Source organism: Crocodylus siamensis, chromosome 10, assembly GCF_052110815.1.
Source record: "Crocodylus siamensis isolate JL-2025a chromosome 10, ASM5211081v1, whole genome shotgun sequence".
NCBI lineage: Eukaryota > Metazoa > Chordata > Crocodylia > Crocodylidae > Crocodylus > Crocodylus siamensis.
Genome location: NC_143404.1, coordinates 62,675,812 through 62,703,759, shown reverse-complemented (window position 1 = coordinate 62,703,759; position 27,948 = coordinate 62,675,812). Strand labels below are relative to the sequence as shown.

At 43.2% G+C, this 27,948-nt stretch overlaps 1 protein-coding gene across 1 annotated transcript in view; it reads left to right on the top strand.

Annotated features, from left to right (window-relative positions):
* Window positions 1-8,152: 8,152 nt before the first annotated feature.
* The window catches only part of BCAS1 (brain enriched myelin associated protein 1), an 81,411-nt gene continuing 61,615 nt past the window's right edge, over window positions 8,153-27,948 (top strand). Inside the window, exons 1-3 of the mRNA XM_090020630.1 lie at window positions 8,153-8,286; window positions 14,428-14,498; window positions 15,824-15,911. Coding sequence (XP_089876756.1) covers window positions 14,433-14,498; window positions 15,824-15,911 — 154 coding nt within the window. The 5' untranslated portion in view covers window positions 8,153-8,286; window positions 14,428-14,432. The remainder of the gene's footprint in view (window positions 8,287-14,427; window positions 14,499-15,823; window positions 15,912-27,948) is intronic.

Below are 27,948 nucleotides of genomic sequence, written 5' to 3'. Positions count from 1 at the left end.
AGAAGAGTTTAGCTCTCAACTCCCACAGGGAGCTCTTGGCAGCACGGTAATAATTACTGATGATTTTGCTTCCCTTGAGCTTCCTGCACTGAAGCAGTTATTCACTGCTTTTCATTAGCCATTCAAATAGCACTGCCTAAATAAAAGGCAGCATTAGCAATTAATATGCTGTCTGTAAAGGAAAGGGGGGGGGGGGCAACAAACAAACCCCAAGAACATCATTCATCCAGTTATCTGCAGGAGTCATGGAGCATAAAAGCCTAGATCCAAGAAAGGGCTCAGGCATCTAAAGCAGTGCCTCAGATCTGCCTAGGATGAAAACTGATTCAACAAACCTCCCTGCAGAGTAAGGTATAGGCTGGTAGGTGTGGTACTGTCCTGGGAGATGGGGGTTTGAGCCCCCTTAGATTGAGGAGAGCATTAAACCCAAGTCCCCATGTCCTTGGTAAGTGTCCTAGCAGCTGGAGTATTATAAAAACAGCAGCACTGCTACCACATGTTCCTGGTGCTGCATTTTGAAAGGGTTAGCTGCATCCTAAAAGAAAATACACAATCTCTGCTCAGTAATGTGGGAGTATGTTTGTTGGCTGCTCATTGCCAGAGAAGGATTAGGGCTCTGGGTCTTAAGTGGACAAAAGTGCCTTGCTACAGCCTTGAGTTGGGTGCTTATACCCTAGAGAGAGGTAGGAGGTCAGATGCACCCCATACCTACTGTTTCCTCTAGGTGCCTCTCTGAGACCAACATGTAGGTTTGTTGCATTGCCTCTCTGCAGCTCTAGGTTTTCTCATGGAAAGTCTCACAGTGCCTACACTTTAGTGGTTGCAGTTTCTCACCCCTAGGCAATTAAATCCTCTGTTGGATCATTGCCTTCCATTTTGGTACCTAGACAGCTATCCTTTGGTGGTTAAATACTAAGCATGTGATGCTGACTTGGGAAAGCCTTACTGAACCTGGGCATTCCCAGCCTCATATAACAATACAATTAAGACCTATCCAAGAACCAAGCATGTACAAACTCTACCTTAAAGGTGGGGACTAAAGAGAGCTCCATTATGTATAATTTGCAGTCTAGGAAAAGATGGAGTCTTGATTGTTTTGCTGGTAAGAGTATACCACAATATAGCAGGTCTCCTTATGACGGTGTTTCTCCTGATGCCTAGTGTAAAATGTCCTGTCTTCATCCCACTAGTCTTAAATGTCTTTACTAAGGAAAATGGACAGTGATATGTTCAGGTATAATTTTTACTACAAATTAAACTGAAGTCAAGATGGGAAGCTAGTTGAACAAGTTCTTTAGAACTTAGCCTCTTATTATTAATTATACCTCCTCATTCTCACTGTGCTTTCCTGTTGTATACACTCCCCCCAAGTGGTCACAAATACTGACACAGAGCTCTGAAATTGCATTATATATGTAACCAGAATAGATTCCTCCCATTTATCCCCCCAAACCACAAAACTATAGTAGCTTTTTTGGCAGATGCACAGAAAAGAGTTAGACTTTTGCAGAGATTGCCCTTTCTACAGTAAGCCTGGGCTGGGTAAGAATGAACCTGAACTCAATAACCCTGGAACTGTTCATTGCAGAAACCCTTTTATTTTGCAATTTGCAAACAATAATGAGAATTACACAACCGTCAGTGGGGAGCTGACTCCTGAAACATCCCAGCTGAACTCATGTAGCAATACAATTAAAAACTATCCAAGAACCAAGAAGCAGACACAGCCTGCTAATTCTTCTCTCACTGCATGGTTAATGACTTTGCTTATTGACAACACAAGGCCTTAGGCAACTCAGGACTCTTCCCATTAAAGTTCCTGGTTGAAAAATATACCAGCTGGCTCAATCCTACACCTCCTGACAGAGATGAGGTGGGAAGTTCATGACCCACTCTATCCCTCTAGGAATGGGATTGACAGAGGGAAGGATGATGCATAGCCTGATTTATTTTTTTTGGCTAAAATAACCAGTCCATAAATGAACTGAATCACAGCTCCGCCTTGTTTTTCTCTGTCATTTTCTCCTGGGCTCCTTATGCTTTCTCATGCTGGCCTAAGTGTATTATTGCCTACTTGCTTGTGCTTTAGTCAACCACCTTTAAATGCATATGTTTAGTAGCAGTCCCTACTACAAAGGAATAAGACTTGTGCCATTAGAGAACCTCAAATCAGGTAGTGGACAACATTGAGGCACAAATGCATTAAACTTCTCTTCATCTGACAGCATTTCAGCTGTGCTGGTATAAATTTTGGACATTAATAAATGGAGCCGACTAACAAGATATAAAATAATAGGGGGCTCTATCACTAATTATCAGGCAGTTTTATGCAGCTGTCAGATGCTGAGCATTTCTAAGTTGGGGGGGAGGAAGAGATTTATTTGGTGGCAGTTTCATCAAAAACTCCTGCTAGAAAAAGAAGCAATTTTGATTGCCTGCACAGTGGCTTCAATTATTTCCCAGCAAAGCAGAGTTTGCTCTACTTTAGGAGAAAATTCTCCAGTGCATCCAAATGTCCTTCCTCATTCAGGATAAATAATTGCACAATTAGAAGCATTATGCAGAAACTAATAGCAGAGCCAGGATACCAGGCTAAGCAGCCCAGTGGTCTGTGTTGGCATGTCAGCTCTGACATTCTTCCACGGTATGAATATATGGAATGTCTTTGAACGGCATTTAAAAGAGCAGTAAAAGCCAAACTGAAACGTTCCCCAGAAGAATGTATGGCCCATCAATGGGTAATAGTATATTAAGAGAAGATTGAAAGATTGAATTCTTATAGCAGACATACGGCCCAGCTCTGATCTTAGTTAGGCCAGCTTAAAGTCCACTAACCTTAATAAAGTGACTTGGAATTTACAGCAGCGTCGCTGACAAGCCAGCTTCACCCCCAGCGTAAAGACCCTGGCGTCAAGGAAGTAACACCAGAGATATATGTGTCCCACTAGTTACGGTAGAATCAATTTCTTTGTGACAGTACAAATGCACAAATATTATTTTGCCTCAGAATGGGGAAACAGAAGGTGCGTTTCATAGGAACGGTGACTGCCATCCATATAAATGACCTTAATAACAAAGGAGAAAGATGGCCCATATTTTATAAGTCTCTCTAAGGATTTGTGTAGCACCAATGACAGCACAATATGAAGCCAACCCTATCAACTGCTGCTGAGCACCATAGACTCAGCACCTTGCTGCCTCATCATTACAGTCACTGAAGCTTATATAAAGGCACATCAGCAAGCTTTAAACTTGCCTCGTTTGGGGACTGCTAGTGGTGTAGCCGCAGCAATATGGAGTTCAGTATGTGCTGCAAAACCCTGTCAGGTATCCAGTTACCTTGAGCTGAATTCTTTGCTATCACAGCTACGCTGCTGGTAGGGGTGTGCAAAGTGGGCCTATTCGATCTGGATTCAGCCTGAATCAGGGACAGTGATTTGATTCCTTGATTTGAATCACTGTCCCTGATTTGATTTGGCTGAATCCGAACCTGAAGATTCGATGCTGATTTGGACATAGACACAGCTTTAAATGTTTTTTTCTACATACCTCGAGGTACCAGCACAGCTTTTGAATGCTGTGATGCTGGAGCAGATGAAGCATCCCACAGGTGTGCGGGGGGGCCCTCCATTTGCTTGGCGGTAAACCTGGAAGTGGACTGGAAGTGCTTCTGCTCCGCTACCGGGTCCACCGGGAAGCGTGCAAACCCCCCCTTCCCCTCCAGCTCGGCGATCAGCCACAGACAGACCCCGGGTGCTCCCCCAGACCCAGGAGGCACCAGTTGCTGAGCTGGGGGAGTGCTGGGGGGGTCCTGCACATTCCCTGGCAGACCCAGAAGTGAACAGGATGTGCTTCTGGTCCACTTCTGGGTGTACTGCTGAGCACGCTGGGGAGCCCCCCCCCCCCCCCCAATTCTTTGGGACACTCCATGCACCCCAGCATCGCAGCATTCACGAGCCGCCTGGTACCCTGAGGTATGTAGAAAAAACATTTAAAGCTGTGTCTGTGTCCGAATCACCAATTTCTCCGAATGGATTGGGAGAGCTCTGATTCAATTTGGAGAGATTAAAGGGTCCTTTGATTTGCTTTGAATTCAGAGATTTGACCACCGAATTGGGACGAATCTCCACCAGATTGAATCAGGGACTGACGCTTTGCACAGGGCTAGCTGCTGGCAGTAACAAGTTAACTAGTCTCAAACTTGCAGTCAGTACAGTGACTCTGATGTTGCCGTGCCCTTACCTCAATGGGAATGTGCTGGAAATCCAAGAGAGCGAGCTCCAGGCTCAGGTTCCAGACTCGGCTCACCCTTTTGGAGGTGGGACAGCTGCAGAGCAGTTTGTTCAGGGAAGCAGATTTAACTTTGCCTCGTGCTACTGCAATCTGCAGAAAGAGGACGAATATTTTAACGAAAAGGCTAAATGTGTTCTGCCCAGATCATGCCAAATCCGGTGAGAAGGTTCAAGAAAAATGCTTGGCTAGGTACTGGTGAAAAGAAAAGCCTTTAGTAAATAAAGGAAAACAAACTTCCTGAAATGCAAATTCTGTGGGATGGTGAATGTCTGTCTCCCGGACAGTGCCAAGGGAGGGTTTTGTCTTAGAATACACAGTTCACGAAGCAAGATAAAAGTGCAGATGACAATCGTATTCTTTGCTGTATAATGAATATTTAAAGAGACTGGAGAAATCCATGAGTCTGTGCTCATCTTCTTTTCAGTCCATAATTGTGTTATTAATGGAGACTTTGCCTAAATGGAGTTGGAATAAAAATAGATTACAAAATGGGTGAAAGCTGTGAGATAGGCCTCTAGATTTGGAACTGGGTAAGTGTTAATGGTGACCAGAAATTTTCTGAGAGAACGTTCTCTCGTGAGAAAATGGGAAAGCAATATGCTTTGAAAGAAATGTAGTTTTTGACAAACTTAAACTTAAGAATAATGATCAGTGAAGAGTTTTCAGAAGGGAACGTTGTTTATTTGTAAATTGCCCTTATTTTAAAAAAGAGGGGAAAATGAGGTGGTAAAAAAAACCAACCAGTTTTAACAATTTTATCCAAAAACGCATGCTTCACAGACCTGCAATGAACCTTCTTCCTGTATGTTTTGTGTAAAACTTTAAATATTTTGGGTTTTGTTTCTGTTTTTAAAGGGAAAAAATAATCATATTTCCAGTGAAATGCAAAGTCTTATTCCAGTCTAGCTGGAACAAGCTAGTAAGTTATATTAAAAGGTATTAGGTAAGATATGGCCCACAGCTAATGTTAGTTGAATATTATAATTGCATGATTCAGGTTCCAGCTTTCAAGGAAATTTCGCAGTATTGTGTGATTTCTGGGGCTACCATTCATTCTACCAAAACCTCAGTCCACAAGAAGCAGTAGAGACCAGTGGACAATACTACAATGTGCATGTTAGTTTGCTAGCTTAGTACAGGGGGTATTAACAGACTGATTGAAAAGAGGAGATGAATTTCCTTCCTTTCAAGCTGTTATGTTATAACTGTTTGTGTGTCTACCCTGTCCTAGAGTAAATGTATGCTAAACCACTGTAAATTAGCAGCTGTTTCCTTCCAGGGTAAGCTGTACCAGTTTAGCTCCACTCCTGTCAGGACCCACCAGAAATGACAAGGTCATGCACCTGGGGCAGCTGCCTCCCCCACAGGCAGTGACACAGCTTTTTTCCCCCATCCCTTCCAAGATCAGCTACCTCCCATTCACAAATGCAACTACAGTGCAAATGCACACCCCTCTATAAAACCTGTTTAATTGTTTTGTCTGTCCACAGCCATACTCCCTTCTTTACCCTTGTGTAAAACAGTTTCCAAGCCTGCTGTCCAGGGAGAGTATCTTATGTGTGAGTTGGTGGTTGCAACTAAAAGCAAATTTTGCTATAAGGATGTTAATCAAGGAAATGGCTTAGGAGAGATACCATGATCATGGTTTCCACCCAGGTGGCTTTACTGACCTGGCAGGGGAGATCCCCTTCTCAGGCCTGAGTGACTTGGCTTAGTTGAGGATGGAGACCTGTCCATTGCATTACAACCAGGCCCTGCGTGAGACTCTACTAAATGCCTCCCAATGACAGGATCTCAGCTACACAATTTATGGTGATGGGGGATTGCTCTCAGGTTTTCCCTCTAGCTTGCTCCTATGGGCTTTTTGCTAGAGGCAAGCAAGACTACAGCCTCTGGGCTTGGGGCTTGCAATGTAGGATGCCTGCCACAAAGTTTCATAGATTTCATAGACATCAGGGCTGGAAGGGACCTCGGGAGATCATCGAGTCCAGCCCCCTGCCCAAAGGGCAGGAAGTCAGCTGGGGTCACAGGATCCCAGCAAGATAAGCATCCAATTTACTCTTGAACGTGTTCAATGTAGGTGCTTGAACCACCTCCGATGGCAGGCTGTTCCAGACCTCTGGGGCTCAGACAGTAAAGAAATTCTTCTTTATGTCCAGCCTGAAACGGTCTTGTTTCAGTATCTGAATCCCCAAGCTGAAGAGTCTGGGAGGTAGGATACTTGCTGGTGGTAGCCCTAAACAGACCTGAATGATCAAGCTTTCCTCAATCAATAGAATTTGGAACTGATTTGGCTGATTTGGCCTGAAACACAGAAAAAAAACCATGAAGGAAGTGGCTTGGTAAAGACAAACCAAGCTAAAAGATTAATTACATCTTGACAAAGCTAGCATTGGGAGTGACATTAGCTGTGTTTAAATGACAAAAGAGTCCTCAAGCTTCAGGGCATGAGTTGGTCACTAGCTGAGTCAGGCTACACCCCCATCCATCCACACACTGCTAAGCCACTGGTGTGATATTGCATAATGAGGTGCTTTACGTGCATGCTTTATGGCAAGTACTGGGCTTTGGCTACTGTTGGAAGCAGGATACCAGGCTACTTAAACCATTGTGCTGCCCCAGTGCCACGATTTGTCTCAGGATGAATGCCAGAAGGAACTGTAGTTATCACAGTTGCTTTGTGCTTGTGAATAAAGGTGCCATCCCCAGGGAAATGGGCAAGACAAGATGTGGAAAGAGAGCACGGGGAACGCAATGCTTGTCTGCGTCCTCACAACGTATGTGATCCAAACAACGGAGCGTTCAAAGCGGGCTGATTAATACGTTAGAAGACTTGTCAGTAATGCTGACATTCAGATTACTTATGTATACCAGAGGGGTTTGCCAAGGAGCTTTTAGGGGTCCCACCCCCAGGATGTTACATTAATAACTGGGATGAATTTCATATTGTGTACCTTAGTATCTTCATACCACTAAAGCTTAAAGGAGCACAATATTCCCACTGTTACGTGACTGCGAGGAAAGCAGTATGGTCTAGGGAGGGAGCCAAGAAACGGAAACTTTAAAATTCTTGTTCAGAAATTGTTTTGTGATGTGACCTTGTGAAAGTCTTTTAATCTCCCTCTGATTTGCTTTTCTCATCTGTAGGACAGGAATTTGAGCATTTCTATTCAAATCCCAAGCACAGACAAGAGCTGCACTGTGCTAGACATAGTCACCTGGTCCCCACCTCAAACAGCTTAAAGTCTAAGCCAGGGGTAGGCAACCTGTGGTACAGGTGCCGGAGTGTGGCATGCGAAGGCATTTTGCTTGGCATGAGCACCGCAGGGCAGATAGTGGGGTAGGGGCTGAGACTTCGCTGCCACAAGTATTTGACCCCTCGCAGGGCCAACGCATCATCCACCCCTGGCATACCAGCATCTTACAAATTGAGGTTGTGGGTGTTTTGGGCACTCTGCCCAAAAACGTGGTTGACCCCTGGTCTAAGTATTGGTTGTGGTAAGTAAGGATAATACGAATACACCTGCCGAAGAGAGGATTAATTCAGAAATATTTTGATGATGCATTTAAAATGCAAACTGCTAAATAGGATTGCATTTTCCAGAAAAAAATTAAGATCCGCTTTGCCTATGTTGAGCCCACCAGCAGTAAATGATTCTCCTGTGGCCTGTTTTATCAGTGGAAGGAAGAATTATGCCCCAGCAGTAGTGAAAGAAAGCGCTCAGCAGGGAAGTAAATATATACTTGAACAGGTTTGGGTGGCACCAAAGCCTAGTAAGAGAAAATATTTCTACAGGCTGGAAGGGCTGAGTACTCCACCCCTCTGTGTATTTGTACTTGGTGTTTGTGAGTGCTCGGCCAGCTGATTACCAAAGCTATAAGCAGCCACAGCTGGCAGGTAGAAAGCATTTGCATAGAGACTGCGGCACCTCTGCCTGAACAGCTCTAGGTCAGCTCAGTGGTCCTGGGGTCTGTGGCAGGAGCCTCTAAAAGGTAATCTATATTCTGTTTTGTGATTGTGACTTGTCCTGTATGTCTTGCTTTGCTCCCTTACTGCGTACCATTTCTGTCCCATGCTTCAGCCGAGTCCTGTGTGTTCTCATGTGGCAAATGTGAACTTCTGCCAAGGACTTGGCTTCAAAACGGTGTGTTGGTTTATTTGTTCTTCGAAGTGGTGGGGTTAGGTTGTTCCTTGATACACATCAGCATTTTCTGCCTGATGGTCACGGTGAATAGACAGAAGGAAAGAAAAGCCCGAGCTTACCAAGGGAGGGTTTCTCCTGTACCGTAGTAGTAAAGCCTGCTTGGTGCTTTGGACTGTCATTTTCCTGATCAAGTCTGACATGAAAGCTCAGAGAGCAAAGGCAAATGGAAATTTTAGTTGGTTTTGCCTTTCCCAGTTGATTGCAAGATGCGAGCTGTTTATGGACCTGGAGCATTAAGGGCTTCAGTTTTGTACATTTTTAGTGTGTGGTCACAGCCTTGCTGCCGTTCTAGTTGTTCTAGGGTGGGTCTTGTTTGCTCAGTGAGTAATGCCACTCCTCCCTTGTGCTGTCCTGTCCTTGCCCTGCTGTCTCAAGTGGGTATACTCTACTCCCCCTCCTTATTTACTGATAAAAAGTGTTTTCCCCAGCATCACTATGTCAAGCTCCTTCCCCAGGTGTCTTCTAAAAGGATGATTGAGAGCTGGGTATCCGTGGGGAAACCAGGAAGGAGATAATTTTTGAAACCTTGCCCCAGCATGAATCTTTCCTTGGTTGTATACGGATAAGGGCAAAATCTGCCACTTCTAAATGGGTAAACATATATTGGGCAGAACTGATGTATTAACAGGTGAGGATGCAGTATTATTACCACTAAAATCAATGGCAAAATTCCCTGTTCCTTTGTACCTGGGAGATAAGATATACATACACCATTTACTGTCCAGCCAGGTAAAATGACCTATGTAAGGTCCATGCTATGATAGCTAGATTGCTTTGAGTATCCAAGCTAAGGTGTTTACAGCTGTCTCACATTTCTAGACTATGTTGCAGTCTCAAATAGTGTGTCTGTACCATGTGTCATTGCACTAAGGAACAAGACGTTTTGGCATTGACTTTAATGTAAGCATAGCTATAGTGAGGCAAGATGTAAGACTGAAGTGTTAAAAGACCTCAGATACGCCATGTGGCATACTTTGAAATTCAGATTTATGCAGACTTTATCAATAAATAATGTGACACTGCTTTCTGTAATACACTGGATAGTAAAGGCACTATGTTTAAAAGATCAGTCCCACTCTGGTTTTACCCTGAGTGGACAACAGATTGCATAAAAATTCCCAGTTAAATTTCTTCCCTCCCAAAACATTCGTCGTCTCTCCGGAGCAAGTCAGTTGTGGTTGGTTGGGTTGTTGATGTTCACTGCTACACAAAGACAAATACAATGGGTTTGTTTTATTTTTAGTATTTTTATTGTTATTTTTTTAAACCTTAAAGAAACACCATAGTTAACCGAACACAGGAAAAATACCATTTTTTCTAACTTTCCTGAAAATAAATGGTTTATAGGCTTTGGCTGGCTTAGTTCAGTGACATGCCTTCTTTTCAAATCCGGCTTGACTACATGCCTGTCTTCCAGGTTTTATCCCCTAAGAAAACATCATTGTAACTGGCTGTAATAGTCCATAGCTTTCTAGACTCGACCAGTTTGGATTCGGCAGTTTGCCTTCATTAGCAGTTTGCCTGTGTACTGAAGCCATAACCTAATTGTTTCAGGGGTGTCCTTTTTGTTCTGATTTTTATATAGCGCCTAGGACAAAGGTATACAGTCCATAACCTGGCACTGCCTCAAGAGAAATAAATAATTAATAAAGTGAAATATATGTTATGTCAGTTATCGAGTGAGATTGGAAGAGAATTCAGCAGCGAGCGGAAGAAAGAGAAGCAGGGCATGTCAGAAAGTGTCTGACCATCTGCTTAAAAGGAAATATAAGCCTGATCCTGAAGAGTTTCTGAATACTTTCGGTCTTTCCCGTGGCACGTGTGATCTGAGGGGACGGACTTAGCGGTACAGGAAGTCTCATCTAATTTTAACGCTCCTACTTCTTTCCCCCTCTTTTTTGTGAATGGATGTGGCTTCTGCTCTTTTGTTCAGGATGCAAGCTGCTGCTTTGAACCGAACCTCAGATGGAATAGTTTGCTTGAAAGACGTTTTCCCCTCTGCCTATATTTGTGCAAATGCCTCCCAGCAAACTAGAGCTTGCTGTGGGAAAGGGCTTGCCAGAGTGGAAATGGCCTTTATATGGAAGCCCAGATCTTACCGTACTTTCACTGGAAGAATGTGAATTGTATCACCAATCTTCTAGATGCCTCAACTCATGTCGTGCCCTGCCGTCTCAGGAGATGGAAATGCTTGAACCCAAATTCAGATGTTCTGGCTCACCTCCATTTTTGGAAGAGGAATAATAAAAAAAAATCAGTAGCACTTTGTAACACCTTGGGAAGAGTCGCACCATCTTCTGGGCCTGGCAAGTGGTAGTTGAATGCTGAGAAATACAGTCAGTTCAATAAAAATATCACCCACAAAAGCCCTTGTCTCAACCAAGAGTGAAGTCAGGGGGCAGTCTGTGTGCTTGGGAAGGCTTTGAGCATGGGAAAAAAGGGGATTGTTCTTATAAACCAGCCCTCGGCACAACGGGAACTATGCTGAGCAATTAACCATTACTTGCGAGTGTCTAAGGCCTTGCTGGGGAGAAACTATCACAAATTAGCTTCCGCCTACTGTAAGGTAAAAGTGTGTACACAAGCAGTTACTATGGATGTATGGTAAATCCCACTTCTGCCAGAAGTTTTATGTATGTGCAAACCCTAAGTAGGAGCTGAGCTCCCTTGAAACTTTGGCTGCAAAAGGGATTGCTAAAACCCTTGCACAAGTCTGCTACACTGATACCTAAATATGGTGGCAGGAGAAAATGACAGAAACTGCTATATATCAGTGTTACCTGGATACAACCAGTTGAAGTGACAGTTACTTGAACATCATTTTGTTCATCACTTGATAAACATTAAGCGACACCATCACTTGAATAGTTGTTCGCTGAGCCCTTGAAGTATTCCCCTGGTAGCAGCTTACTGCTACATCAAGTGAATATATCAAGGGCTCGGTGAAAAATGGTTCACCAGGATACTTTCGGGGAAAACCAGGAATAATGGCCACAAACTCCTGGAAGACCATTTCAGGCTTAACACTAGGAAAAGCTTTTTCACATTTAGGGTGCCCACTGTCCAGACTATGGAATAAGCTCCCTCCAGAGGTGATGCAATCGCCTACCCTGGAAATCTTCAAGAGGAGACTGGACAGTCACCTCGCTGGGGCCACCTGACCCCAGTTGGCTTTCCTGCCTAATGCAGGGGGCTGGACCCAATGATCTTGCAAGGTCCCTTCCAGTCCCTAACCATCTATGAATCTACATGTGTTTTTTTTATCATAATTTCTGCTGATACTTAGCTCTGACTATAGGTGGCAGTGACCCTTTCACTCTTTCTTTAATATAAGACAGAAACTTGTATATACATATGTATGCAATGCTTTTATTTTAAACAGCATTGCTAGAAAATGTTATCTTGTTCTGTTAGTAACTGCAATGGACTTGTTACTTAATTCTTTTCAATAACCACATTCCCCATTACATTGCTGACTAGCCATTTGTAATACAAAATAATTAATTGCTGTGACATGATAGAAGTCCGAATGACTATATCACAAACACATATTCTGTCAGACTTTTTTTGGGTACACTTTCAGCATCATCTAAATCAATGATGCAACAAGTAGCCTTTTATCCAAAGCAGCCTTCAAATTCACTTTCCCTCTTTTGGTAAAAGGTAAAGAGATGAGAGATAAGACAAGAGACTGTGGTAAGGATCCCTTAAAGTTAAGTGTCAGTGACTGCATCTGCACGTTCATTAATGTGCTTTTGCTACTGCGCATTAAATTTAGTACCTCTAACGTGAGGTACTAACTAAATGCACATTAGGCTGCATGCTTTTTTAGTGACACTTAATGCATACTAGTCTAATTTTACTGAGCATTAGTATATTAGCACGGGTTTCCCATCATGTTGTATAATGCACAGTAAAATAAGCTACTACACATTAAAGTGCATGTGTAGATGCACCCAGTGTTACATGTGTTCTACACTTATTAGAATAATCAACTTGATTACTTTTTTTAAAAGTGGATGGTAACTCTATTATCTCAGTTATGCCATTAGAAATCAAGATTTACTTAGTTGAACTCAATAGACCAGCACCGATATCTGAATCAGGACTTTGAGGAAATAATTAAGTACCATATATTTTTTCAGGTACACCAATACTATAGCTAAAGCATGAGTGAAAAATGAAGTGCATAGTTTGCAAACATTGCAAATGTTGTAGTCTCTTTGCAGGAAGAGGTAAGGTTTGTTATACATGGTACATAGAAAACAGAAATTCTTCAGATCTAACTATATATAGAATTTCCTCCCCATGGACAATAAGCTGTAGAATTTGAATCTTTTTTATTTTTTTTTCAGCTAGCATGATACTTAAAGTTGCTAGGTAACAGAATTACACAGCAAGGACAAAGGGCCATTGTATATCCACAGGGAAATCTTGGCTGTTTTCCACAGTAAATCAAAAGTTGTGATTTAATAATGGAAATAACAGCCAAGGAGATAAACCTCCTCTGTAGTATCTTTGCAGTTTTAAGTCACAGCTCAGTCCTATAACCTGTACTCACACAGGTTCCCTACAGAAGTAAATGTATTGGTCACATTCATATACTGCAGGCAATAGGGTCACTTAAAAGTTCAGCTCAAGCCTGTATTAGGCCCTTAGCAGAGTACAGTGACTGTTTCTAATACAGGAGCCCCACCAGGATTTTGCAAAACTTGGGAGCCTGCTTCAGATTCAGATCTAACCTTGCAAAACAAGCCCTGCAAAGACTATGCCAAGTCTGAGGCCCTAGAAACTGAATTTGGGACCTAACTGTAGTCAGTTGTTTGTTTGAATTGCCATTCTGGGTGGTTTCAGGAAAAATCTTGTCCTCTGGTTTTCTGGACCCCAGCTCAAACCAAGCAAATTTAGTAAAACTAAAACATTTGTAAGAGAAACATTTGCTCTCAGTAACACTATGTAATGATCTATGTAATTTTTACAGGGTCACATGAGTGTAAGGGAGAGCAGAACTCCATATATGCTGCTAAACTGATTTAATAAAACTTTTCAGAGTTTTACACATACTTGTATGGGTCTAGTGACAGTTTGCTTTATTGGCACAAATGAAATGGAAAGAGCCAGTAAGTTTGGAACTGGCATGAGAGCAGGACAATCCCTAAAGGCTCCTGTTTGAGGATATGCCTGAGGCTCATCTCTTTATGTTTATTCAACGTTAACAATATATGGGCCCTGATCCAAAATCAGTGGGAGTCTTTTTATTAATTGAATAGACTTTCTATCACACCCATAGGACTAAGTAGGCAGCAGCATACCTTGCCCAAAAAAATTTACCATCCAAAGGCCTGGTGAGTTCCAGTGATATAACACAATAAAGATAATAGAAAACTTAATGAGTTGCCAAAATGTATTGTCTAGAGGAGTCTTTTCATTTACTTCAATTGATGCTGAATTCAGTTCTAAATAAATTAGCAATGATGCTGTAAAAAAGGGTATGCCTACATTACGCAATGGGTCAAAAAGTGTTCCCTGAAAGAACTTTTTAACCACCAACTGCAGCATGCTTTTGAATGCAGGCAGGAAAATATATCTGGCTATAAATTTGAGTTACTAGAATCATAGACAAGTCAGAAGAGACTTAAGGAAATCACCTAGTCTAATCCCCTGTTCAAGATGATTTCAGATGTAAAAAACAAACAAACCCAAAAGGCACTTTAAACTCAGTGCTTTACTTTAAACCCAGTATCAAAGGGGTAGAGAGATCATGAAAAACGGACATTTCTGCATTTATAGGAATTGAAGCTGTCCGCTAAAACCTGTGGTCATTTGCTTCCTCGGAATGTCCTGCTACACCACCTTCACATTAATGAGCTTGCACGGTTTTCGCATTAATGAGCAAGAACTCAAAGTGGTTTTTTTTCCCTTATCACAGCAAGAATGGGGAATACTACCACTCTTCAACAAGAAGCTGAAGATCAAGACAGGACAACAGATGATTCTCAGGTAACTGAGAAATATTCATTCTAATTTTTCTTGACTATTGCTACAGTACTAAGAATGGTTCACAGAAGAATTCAAATGCGTGCTTCCTTTATGTGCTTTTGAAAATCCCAATCTTATTGTCTGAAAAATCCCTGCATTAAGACTTTGATTTGCACATCTATTTCAAGTTACATAGTGAAAATGGAGCACATGCGCTCCATGAGCACATGGGATAATACTTTGATCTCGCTGAAATCAATGTCAAAACTCCCATTGAATTCCTGGAGGCCGAGTTTTTGCCCTTGGAGATCCAAGAATGAAAAGCGGTCATCTATGCTACAGAGGGCTTGTGGTTATCTGGGCTGTGGCACTACCTCACGTGCTCTCATACCATTGCCTGGGTCGCATTACTTCGTTTTCCTACCAGAGATACAAGAACTATGCTGTACCCCAGCACACTCAGGCTTCTGCCTACTTCCCTGGGTCGATAACTGTGCCGTGGGTACTCCAACGATGCTAGCGAGAAAAAGAATTCTGTTTTTTTTGGAGTGTTTTCTTTTCTTTTTTTTTAATAATTGAGGATTTTAAAATGTAGTCTTGCTCTGTTTTGGAGCAAGAAAAAGAAGTCTTGGGGGGGAAAAAATGAGGGAAGGAATCTGACCCACTAGAGACTAGCCAAGAACCTAACGGTGAGGTAGTTTTCATGGGATGTGGGAAAGCTGCCTAAGGACCATATTTTAAAAGTTTTCAAGCATCTAGGGTGCCTGTAGATGTGCAAGACGTCTGCTCCAAACCACTGTAACTACAGCACATCAGAGCAAACTCAGTTAATCGAGTTTGCTGGAGTGTGCTTATTAGTCGCAGCATCTTGCGTATTCAGTGTCCCCGTGCTTCAGGATGGCAGCAAAGGTGCTTTAACTAAAGATCGTCAAACAAGCTTTAGTTAAAGCGCCCCTGCCACTGCCATTTTGAAGTGCAGGATGCTGAATACACATGACACTGTGGGTGTTTTAATTGGAATGGATCCCAAGAGCCACTCTAATCAAAGTGCACCTCCCCCCCTCCACCCCGGGAGCATGTGTAAAGATGTCCCTAGAGATAAGCAAATCCCCAGCCAGATTTTCAAACATGCCTAAGAAGGCAAATGACCTTTTTCTCCTTTGAAAATCCTTCTTAGTACCAACCTACACGTTTAGGAATCGAAATACTTTTTGAAAATCTGGTCTAAAGTCACTTTTGAAAATGAGGGCTCCTAAATCCCTTAGGCACTTCTAACAATGCTACCCATGTCTCCTGCTATATTATGCAAGTTCTTAAGCTGAACAATATATTGTTTAATGTTTCAGGCTGCATCTGAACTTCCAGGCAATGTTCAAAATGGGCCTGTCACACTTCAGGTTGTGCAGGCTGTTTCTTCTACAAAGAACGATGAAGGTAGGTACTGGAAAAAGAAGTCTGTTGTACCCACTTTGCTTCTATTAACACATGGACCATTAAAGGTTAATGCCTAAGGCACAATAAGAATTGATGCTTGCAATCAGATCAAGAGATAAGCTCATGTTTCAGTTCAGACTTCTGAATTGGCACCTATGGTTTTCAAAATCTTGTGAATTTAAAAACAAATAAATGCACAGAATAGAACGAGAAGATAATTCAAATACTCTCAGTCAGCTGTTTGTTTAATTGCATTAGGATTTTCCTTCTGCAAATCATGCCTGAATCAGAACAAGCAATACAACAGATTGAAGATTTAAGACCTTCCATATCATTAGGCTAGGCTTGCACAAGAGATTTCAGGGCACATATGGAACTGGCAAAGGTTCCCTCTCCATCTCTGCAGCAGCTCTATAGGAGGACATGTCCTGGAATAGGCTGTGGATTCTTGGGCAATGAATCATAGAAGGAAGAGGATAATTCAGTGGTGGAAAATAGCGTGATTTGGGACATCTAGACATTTTGCACACCCACAGAGCCCCATAGGAGTCTCTGCAACATGTTAGAGAAACCACAGAGGCTTGTGCAGGTGGCTGAGTGTAGGAGGCACGCAGCCTTTTCGTTGTCTCAGCACTTGTGCCTGAGTTCTGCAGGCAAAAATGTGCTCTTTCACAAGGCTCTGAGTTTGTGGTGGGAAGGTGTTTTGCAAGGTGAAATAGAAAACGTTTCACATGAAGGGAGCAAAAGTTTCTTGTATGCAACAGTCAGCAGCTCAGCATGGATAGTCAAGCCGCGGTTAATTCCCTTCACTCTGATGGCACATAGAAACTGCAACATGGAAGTTCGTGTATAGGGAGGGAGACAGAGATAATCGGCAAAAGAATAGGGCTTGAATACGATGAAGAAGGCCAATTCCATGGGTCAGAAGCTAAATTGCTAGGTTTCAAATTGTTCTCATACACTGCCTCTAATAAATCAAGCCACAGGAGGTAAATCTCAGGCTTATTTGACCTGCCAATGCCATTTTTTCAATGGTTGTGTGAGTTGTAAATATTAAAGACTGCCAGATTTGGGTTGTTTTGCTCCTACAGTATATAAAATAGTCCAATTATATCACCTGAAATTAAAGGTTTCTCCTAAAATTGCCTAAATGTAGGTGTAAACAGCATAAACATGGGGGTCCAAAGGTAGTATGAAGTGTTGAAAGCAAGGATGAGTATCTGGATTGAATGTGAACCTATGGCAAAAGGCACGTGGGTTGAAAAACCATGACTATTACCACAGCCTTGTGGTAACGTTAATGTGTTTGCTAATGAGTTACACAGGTTAGGCATGGTACTTTTAATCTCTGTTAGGAAGCATGTACTGAAGAGCAGGAGGTGGCAATCGGTTAGAGAAAATAAATTTCAAGTCCGATCTTCAGCTGATGTAATGACCTAGCTCTGGCGATCTAGCCTTTGATCTACTCAGAATGCCTCGAATGTATTAATTGCTCGAGCCCCAAGAAGAAACTGTGTTAACAGAATTAAAGGGAAGGGGGTTGAAGTACAAATAAGCATTGCTTTATTGCTTTTCTTTAACAATTGCTTTATATCTAGTCATTCCTCCTCATCACCTCCTCTCAGCCTTCTTGCTACTCTCTGTCCTTCTCAGTTTAACATGAGAGCTGCTTTCTGCCTGGGACACCGGCATAAGTGCTCCAGAACCAGGATTTATTTAATGGGGGGACATCGGCTCTAAACCTGAGCTTGCACATTTGAATCCTTGGTACTTTTAGAGTGACTAACAAATCTACTTCTACTTTTTCATTAAACCCTGTTTCTGGGTCTACGAGTAGCAATTTCAGTCGACGTCAAGGTGAGAATGTTACTTGCACTTCTGCGCTTCTAAACATTTATGTTTCATTTCTGATTCCTGACACTGTGTTCTTGGCTAGTTGCAGTGCATTGTTCTGGCTGAAACCAGTATTAAACAGCAGGATATATTAGAACTTCTTGTCATGGTTTTTCATGTAGTGTAGAAAACAGATTGAGAAGTGCTCAGGGTCCTATTGCTCCTAAGCCAGGAATCATTACTATGAAAAGGACTGTGAACCGATAGGTACTTCATCTTCCATGTTGTCTGCAGTGTGGAAGTTTACTGATCTTTGCCCCCAAACTTGGTTATGATATGTTTCGGTTAAGTAAGGAAGGAGTAGCCTGTGATCTTGAATTGTGCTGTGAGCTTGCATTTTTGAGAGTGTCTTTCATATGGAAAAGCTAAAAATATGCTTGACTTCTGAAGCAAGTAAACTCCCCAGGAGTGCCACCATCTCCTCTGATGTTAATGAAATGACTGAACATAAAATGGCAGCTGCCTCTATTAGATTTCCAGACATTCAAAGTTATAGTACAGAGAAATGAAAGAATAGTCTACATTAACTATATATGTAATGCTTTGGGCTGTAACATGGTTTAGGAATACGATTATTCAAAGGTTCTGTCCTTGCTACAAAGACTTATTTCAACTGTGTCTGGACAAACATGATGGTCCCTTACCTATTCACTCTTAATCTGTACTAGATTAAGTAAGTGTTGTCTATATAATAATAGTGCCTAGGTGGAACCTTTTCTTTGAACACTAAAAGAACTCAGGTTGGTATGTTAATAACACATGATAGCTATCCAGTGGGGTAGCCCACCTGTTAAAACGATTATGGTATTGGACTTCATTTTCTTCTGTAAAACTGAATTTTTATGTAGTCCCAGATTATGTAGTCAGCAAAAGGTAAGAGACAGTTAGTTGTGCATGCCTGTGAATATGTATAAGCCAGTGCTCAGTGTGTGCATCTTTTGTCCTGCCAAATCCACAGAGGGAGGATGCAAGTGTTACACCTGCCTTCTACATGACGGCTCCCATTTTAGTCAGCACACCAAGGACTGAGGTGGGGACTTCACCAGTTAAAATCATGAGTCTGTGCAGCATGAGCTAAAAGTCCCAGACTCTTTGGGGTTTACTTTACAATTTAAATATTTGCAACCGTCTTTGTTTCCCCCAGGCTGGACCTCTCTTGTGAGCTCTGCCCTGAGTTCCCTTGAACGGCCATTCTGTAATTTCAGCCAGTGCAGAATGCAGCCACTCGCCCCTGTAAGACAGGCAAATATACATTTAAAGTATGAGCATATGAGTTCAAAGTACAGACTCTGGATATCATGACTATTCAAGACGTTGATTCAAGAATTTTGATCATTCAAAATTGCAACTGGCTTCCTCGCGCTTCCCCTGTAAACCTGCATGACAATCGGACTCGAGGGAGAAGCTCAGGCTTATATAGCTGCGTCCCTAGGATGGACTCTTCACCAGAGAGATGCTGTCTGACCGTGCACAGGTCACGTACTGTTGCTTTGCTTCCAAGCCTAAAGGACTAACTGCTTTCATGAGCTTTTCACCCTTAACAATGGTAGCCAATCTTTTTGGCAGGCATGTCATAAATTAGCCTTTGCACCCTCCTCAAGTGCCGCTCTGATCCCTTTCCCTTCCCCCATCTGTTGCTCTGCTTTCTGCTCCCTGCCCTGTGCTCCCTGCCCAAGCTGCTGCTCTGCTTTCTGCTTCCAGCCCTATGCTCCCTGCCTGATGTGATGCTCTGCTTTCTGTTGTGTGCCCTCTCTGCTACTGTGCTGCCTGTCCCCTCCCCGAGAGGCTGCCTGTGCCCCCTGAATCCTACAGGTTAAGAGGCTGGAACCGACAGCTGACCCCAGAAAAGGGCAAGTTCCCAATGCACAAATGAAACTGAAACGTAGCTCTTCCTCTCCCAGACTGGAGTCATGTCATGTCAGTAAGAGTCAAGTTTTGTTTCGTTAGAAGTATAACTGCTCTCATGGATTTGTCTTGCTCTTCCTAGTCAATGTTGCACAGCAGATCATCAGTTTTCAGTCAGTTAGGTAAGGCTTCAAGCAAGGCCCTGATGAAATTCCTAAGTGCAGAATTGTACACCTAATCTGAGTTTATTTTTCTAGGGATTGAGAAGGGTCTTTTTTTTCTGACTCCATTTGACATAAGAGCAGCGGTGCTTTACGGGATCAGTCCAGTGTCCTGTTTCCAGTAGTGGCAATTAGTAGATGCTTTAGAAGGAGAGTATATGATATGAATAAGACATGTCTAGAGTAATTCATCCTTGGTCATATCTTCTATGGCATCAACTGTCATTGGTAGGGACCTACCCAAATTGCGATTGCCTGATTTAGTAATTTCTGCAAAATCTGCGCGATCTCAGCAAAATCTGCAGGGGAAAGAAACTTAGTCAAAGTAAAATCCCCAGTGGGGAAGGGCAGATAGAGGGGACCGACATGAATGTGAGCAGGGAAGATGGCTTCTGCCCTTGGTCCTTGCCACTGATTGGCTGAGAGGGCTGTCTATGATGTGGCCCCGCCCCTCTCCAATTAGCAGCAAGGGGCAGAGACACAACAGACAGTTCTCTCTACCAATCGGTAAGGGGGGAAGGGACACTGGGGCCCTTCAGCCTATCAGAGACATGAAGGGTGGGGGGACCCTGACCATGTTAAACCCTCAAATATAGCAGCCACCCCCGCGATCTGCCCAGGAAATCGGTCAGCTACCTGCTCAAGTTGGCTAGACCCCTAGTCACTGAGTTGGGGATGTCAGAGGATACATAGCTAACTGTTCCACCATTCCAACAAGTTCCACATGTAAAAAGTACCTCTGCTGGTTTGTTTTAAACCTATCTTCTGATCATTTCAATGGGTGTTCTTGTATCCTAGGACTTAAGTGAATAACAGTTCCTCATTAATTTTATCCACACCCTTCATAGTTTATAAACATCTATTGTATTGTCCCTCAGCCTTTGTTCCAAACTGAAGAGTCCTAGCATTTTCAGTTGCTTCTGGTACGACAGCTGCTCCAGACCCCTCCAGACCCCATCTTTTGTTGACCTTTTTTGTACCATTTTTAATTCCACTACATCCTTGTTGAGGTCGGGAGATGAGAACTGAATGCAGTATTCAAGATATGGCTGCACCATGGATTTATACAGTGGTATAATGATGTTTTCTTAACAATGTTCAATATTTTATTGGCTTTTTTGGTTGCTGCTGTGCACGGAGTGAATGTTTTCTGGAGAACTATCTACAATGACTCCAAGCTCTCTTTCCTGAGTTGTAACAGATAGTTGGGGGCCCAGCTTTATGCGAGTAGTTGAGATAATATTTTGCCATGTGCATTACTTTTTACTTAACAGCACTGAACTCCATCTGCTCCTTTTTTTGACCACTTCATTTGCCCAAAGTGAAGACTGGTCTGTTCATTGTGGGTTCTGAACACTTGGCTCTGATCTGTACTGAAAATTTTCTCCAGGTGCTCATGCATCATTGCTCTGCCCTGCCAACCACAGTTTAAACATCTCTTTGTTTTTGTTTTTGCATATATTTAATTGCCCTGGCCACATTTTGTTGGTTTTGGAGCTTTATCAAGCATTGTACTCAGGGATAAGGGTTCCAGTTTATAGCATTGTTGTAACAATATACATCTAAATACAAGTATTTACAGCAGAGGTAAAGTTACCAGTGCTTCTCCTGCACTTGACACTTTAAATTTCATGGCACTTGCACATTATAATAAAAGCTGTTAAAATTGTTTCCAGTCCTATCTAAAATGAGATGCTATTTATTAAGTGAAACCTGTCCATGTGTTACAACTAGAAAAATCTAGGCTTTGAATTTTCTGTGAGACCAGTAAGAAATATCCAGATGTACTATGGTGCAGAATCTCAGTCCCATGAGTGTTTTGTAAATGCTATCTAGCTGTAATAAACCCATTTAAACAGCAGCCTGTTAAAATATACCATCAGCTGGGTATCTGTGTAAGTCTATTGAAGTGAATGAAGTCAGAATGATTTATGCCAACTGAGAATCTAAATTAACAGTTTATGGTTTCTTTTACTTTTTACATTTTAATTTTCATGTTCTAATTAAGAGTCTTGATAAGTCTGTCTTAAATAATATGAAGTAGAAAAAATTCAATGCTGTATTTGTATTTTCTTATCTATACTTCATCATTGTCTAGATGACAACTCAAATACAGAACCATTATGGGTGCCTGTACATGAGCACTGAGGCTGCTCTGACACTGGAATTCCAGCGCTTTGAAGCAGACTAAATTAATCAAGCCTGCTGGAGCATGGCAATTGCTGGACTCCAGCAGCCTCCCACGTATCAGGTATCCACGTCCCCATGCTTTAAAATGGTGGTGGGGCACTTGAACTAAAGCTCATCAAACAAGCTTTAGTTCAAATGCCCCAGCTGCCATTTTTAACCATGGGGGTGCTGATACAGGAGACACAGTGGCACTTTAATTAGAGCAGCTTTTGGAGCCTCTCTAATGTAAAGTGCCACCTCTGCACCCATAGAGCACGTGTAAAAGTGCCCTCCATTGTGAGGTACTAGAAGAATATGCATTAGCCTATGTTAATGTGCACTGGCTAAAAAGCATGGTTTTTCGTGATGCTTTAATCTGCATTAAAGTAAGGTAATGTGCATTAAAGTGCACATGTAGCTGCACCAAGTGAAAACACGAAATCTGGTTTAGTTTAGCCAAGATCCTTGCTATACAGAACTGCATATGATGCTTGACGATAAGAATGTTCCTTTAGTTTGTTTTCTAGCCTTAAAATGAAAGTGTGAACATTTCTTGGACAGACCGTAAAGATCAACGTGTGTGAATGTCTGACATATAGATGAAGCCAAAGGACATATGCCGTATCTTTGTACATAGATATTCATAGATGCTTATCCATTATTTTTATCTTAAATTCTTTCTCTGCTTTCCTACACCCTTAGCATGTGACAGCACTGTATTTAGCATTATATTTAGTAAATAGGTGCATAAAAACAGTACCTGCTAATATAACAAAAGTAATCCCAATTGTGCTTCTTTTGCTTATATTAGAGGAAAAATTGAGTATTAGTTGGAGGAGCCGAATCGTTACCTCCTACTCATTTGGGTGGGTAGATTGGTAGCTGCTTCTGCAGTTGGAGGCTAAAGGTGCTGCCAGGAGGTTGCTGAAATAGGCAGGTAGATGGGTAGACTTGAGGCTTTCCCTGCTCTTTTTTTTTTTTTAATCAGTGTTGCAGTAGCAGCTTTGGAGCCATAGTGGGGAAGAAAGGGCCTGCTCTCTTCTCCCACTGGTGGTCTTTTTCTCTCTTACTCATGGCCCTCTTGCTGTTTCTTTGCTTCTTGCCTAGCAAGCAGATTAAGGTTCTGGTTAGGGAAGGAAACTTGACCAAGACTAACTCCTATTTTTGATGCTGCTTTGTTATTAATTAATTAATAAATTAACTTTTTAAAATCCATTCCCTACTAGTGGGGTTCTCGCACCAAGCATAGTGCCCTTTTTAGGGTGAATATTTACAGCCTCTGGGCTCACACTGCTAGTAGGCAATAAATCTCCATCTACCATCCTACAACTCAACACCGAAGGAAGCAGTACAGCTAATCTCCTGTTGTTAGTCTGACTGCCATTGAACACAATGAAGCTGTCATGAAATGCACTGTGAATCACCTGACAGACTAGAACTGCAAGGCTTTAGTCTGGCTGCCTTCATCCTCAGCAAGACCTACAGCCTTGCAACCTTCATCAAAAGAGATACTGAGTGATGCTAAGTTGTTGTCATCTGGTGAGGAAGCAACATTGAGTGGCTCACTATCAAGGTGGGTGACACTTCCATTGTCAATGTCTATAAGCCCCAGAAATTCCTCTATCTTCTGTCCAACTGCCACCAATCCAACACCCATGCATTGTAGCTTGTGATTTCAACTCACGGTATACCATTTGGGTCTATAAGAACATAAATCTTGATGGGGGGGTTCTTGGCTAACTGGGTATCAACTAACAAATTGTACCTGCTATTTGACTCCAAAGAACCTGACAGCTTTGAATCAAGAAGATGGCAGACAACTACCAACCCTGACTTGGCTTTCTCAAGTGTAAACGTCAGCTGTCAGCCTACCAGATGAGTGTTGGAGAAATTCCCATGGTCACAACACTGGCCATCACTAATCGTACACCTAAACTTTGTAGCACCAACAAACAGCAGACAACCACTTAGCTGGAACTTCTGCAAAGCCAGGTGGGAAAAATTCAAACTGATCCAAACTCTGTTGCTGTTCAAACTGTCAAACCCATGGAATACAGATGTGAATGCCTCTTTCATGGCATAGTATCCCCAGAGGGTACAGGAAAAATTATAAACCTGGCTGGGATTATGAATGCCAAGAGCTGTATGAAAGTTTCATCTCAGCTGAGCCAAAGCCAATAATGATGCCACAGAATTCATTAGCCATCTAGACAAAGTCAGAAAAGCTCAATGGGAAGAAACATAGGAGTCGATTTTAACTTTTTGCACTCCAACTGGAAGGCTTGGCAGAAGATAAACCAGCTCACAGGAAAGAAACAAAGTGTAAGCAAGTATGAAGTCAAAGCTGATGCTATTTCATAGACATTAGGGCTGGAAGGGACCTCGGGAGATCATCGAGTCCAGCCCCCTGCCCAAAGGGCAGGAAGTCAGCTGGGGTCATAGGATCCCAGCAAGATAAGCATCCAATTTACTCTTGAAGGTGGTCAATGTAGGTGCTTGAACCACCTCCGCTGGCAGACTGTTCCAGACCTTGGGGGCTCGGACAGTAAAGAAATTCTTCCTTATGTCCAGCCTGAAACGGTCTTGCAGGCATTTATAACCTTTCGACCTCGTCATCCCATGAGGCACTGTGGTGAACAGATGTTCCCCCAGATCCTGGTGGTCACCCCTGATAAACTTATAGGTGGCCATCAGATCACCCCTGAGCCTGCGCTTTTCCAGGCTAAAGAGTCCCATGGCTCTCAGCCTGTCATCGTAAGATCTGTTTCCTGACCTCTGATCATGCGCGTGGCTCTCCTCTGGACTCTCTCAAGCTTCTCCACATCCTTTTTGAATTGTGGAGCCCAAAACTGGATGCAGTACTCCAGCTGCGGCCTCACCAAGGCCGAGTACAAGGGGAGAATGACGTCCCGGGATTTGCTTGAGAAGCATCTATGGATGCACGCCAGCATTTTGGTCGCTTTACTAGCCGCAGCATCGCATTGGAGGCTCATGTTCATCTTGTGGTCAATGATGACCCCCAAGTCTTTTTCTTCTGTAGTGCTAACCAACATAGCATTGCCGAGCCTATAAGGGTGCTGCAGGTTTTTCCTCCCAAGGTGGAGAATCTTGCATTTTTCGGTGTTAAACAGCATGAGGTTCTCGTCTGCCCATTTGCTGAGCTTGTCCAGGTCAGCCTGGATCACCCGCCTATCTTCTGGCGTGGATGCTTTGCCCCAAAGTTGGGTGTCATCGGCGAACTAGGCCAGTCCACTCCTGACTCCAATGTCCACATCGTTAATGAAGATGTTGAACAGTATGGGTCCCAGGACAGAGCCTTGAGGGACCCCACTGGTTACAGGGCACCACGATGAGTGACTGCCATCAATCACAACCCTCTGGGTCCGACCACGAAGCCAATTTCCCAGCCAGCGGATCGTGGTGGAGCCAAAGCCACAACTGGGCAGTTTGGCCAAGAGGTGATCATGGGTTACCAGATCAAAAGCTTTTTTGAAGTCAAGATATATGACATCAATCTCTTCTCCCTTGTCCAGGTGATAGGTCACCTGGTCATAGAAGGAAATGAGATTGGTCAAACAAGACCTACCCGCAACAAACCCATGCTGGCTGTCCCTTAGAATGTTAGCCTGGGCCAGTCCCTCAAGGATGGCCTCCTTAATAAACTTTTCTAAGATCTTCCCCAGGATACAAGTCAGGCTAATGGGCCTGTAGTTAGCCGGATCCACTCTCCTCCCTTTCTTGAAGATCGGCACCACATTGGCCTTCTTCCAGTCCTCGGGCACTACACCAGAGCACCAGGAGCTTTCAAAGATCCGTGCCAGGGGATGGGCTATGACGCTCGCCAGCTCCTTGAGTACCCTGGGGTGCAGGTTGTCAGGGCCGGCTGACTTGAAGGTGACTCGAGCTTCTCAAGGTGTTCCTTCACGAGGTCAGCATTGATGGAGGGTAGGGGATCCCCCTCACCCAGATTTCCCTGTCCCATAGCAGGCATGGGCATCCTGTGTGACTGATGAAAGACTGATGCAAAGTACCTATTTAATAGGTTGGCTTTTTCCTGGGCGTCAGTTGTCAGTTGCCCCATCTGGTTTAGCAAGGGTCCAACATTGCCCTTGCTTTTTCCTCCGGCTCCCCACATATCTGAAAAAGGACTTTTTGTTGTCCTTGATGCCTGAAGCTAGTTGGAGTTCAGTTGCAGCCTTGGCTTTCCTGGTTTGGTCCCTGCAGGACCGGATCAGCGCGGAGTAATCCTCCTTGGAGGTGAATCCCGTCCTCCATCCTTTGTAGGCTTTCCTTTTTAGCCACAGTGGGTCCGCTAGGTCTCTGGAGAGCCAGGGGGGCTGCTGTGCCTTCTTGCTGCCTTTCCTCCTGCCAACTCAACTTGTGCATAACGGCCACTACATCAGACCTGACAAGGGATTCACTAGGCAGATAAAGAAGGAAGTTAAACAGCTCTAGAAAACTCACGGTCCCAATGCTCACCTGTCTGGAGAATTCAGTACTAAGGAAATGATGGCAGCCCTTAAGCTTTTAAAGACCAACAAGTCACCAGGGCTTGATGCCATAAAAACTGCATTTCTTCATAACACTGGGGAGATCATAATCATTTGGCTTCATAAGTTCATCTCCAATTGTGTCAACTGCAACAAAATCCCTCACATTTGGAGAAAGACCACAGTCATTGCAATCCTAAAGCCTAACAAGCTCAAGGATGACACAAGTAGTTATAGACCTATCTCCTTCCTGTGCATTCCAGTCAAGCTACTGGAACACCTCATTTATGCCCAAATCTACCCTGTAACTTATCCACAGCCTAAGGAGCAGGCTGATTTTAGACAGAGAAGGTCAACAGTGGAGCAGGTAACTCTCCTTACTCAAGACATTGAAGAGAGCTTTGAGGCTGGAGAGAAGGTTGGTGCTGTCCTTATGGACCTCAGTGCTGCATACAACACCGTCTGGCTTCATGGCCGCTACTACAAGCTCCTCCAAATGATACTTGACAAAATTAACTTTATTATGCTCACACTTCAGAACCTTACTTTCACTCTCAAGACCATTGGTGGACAGGAAAGCCATCCTAGAAGTCTTAAGAATGGCATCCCGCAAGGCTCAGTACTTTCTCCGTTGCTTTTCATTCTGTACATTGTCAACCTGCCTGACACCCAGTCCAAGAAGTATGGCTATGCCGATGACCTGGCTCTCACCAACTCAAGCAAGCAATGGGAAGCCTTGAATCTACTTTGACATCAGACATGAATGCCCTTGCCAACTACTTCCATAAATGGCATCTCCAACTCAGCCTCACTAAAACAGTGGCAACAGCTGTCCACCTAAATAACAACCACGTGGAGAAAGAAATACAAATCAGGATTGGCAACCGGACTCTTGAACGTTGTTATGCCATTACTTATTTAGAAGTGGTACTGGATGGACCCTTACATATTGCTAGCATCTGGAAGGGGTCCGGGGTCAGGTTAACATCAGAGTAGCTGTTATCCATTGCCTTACTGGCACCACCTGGGATGCAAGTTTCTAAACACTTCACACCTTCACTTTGGCACTTGCGTGTGCTCCTGATGAGTAGTGTACACCAGTATGAGGCTGAAGCATGCACATTAAGCCTTAATAACATCATGAGGACCATTACCAGATGCCTTATGCCAACCCCAGTTGACTACTTACCAGTGCTCTCAGGAAATCCCTCCACTGACATCCAGTGACAAGCTGCTACCCTGGCCCTAGGCCTCAAAGCGCAAGATCCAGCCATTCTTTGCACTCCAGCCTACTAGTCACAAGCCAGAAAACCAACTACCACTTGAAGTTTCAGAACCTGTTCTCCTCTCAGGCCAATAAGCTCATCAAATCTAGGAACACATGTCATCTGCAGCGTGGACCTCCCATCAGTGGAGCAG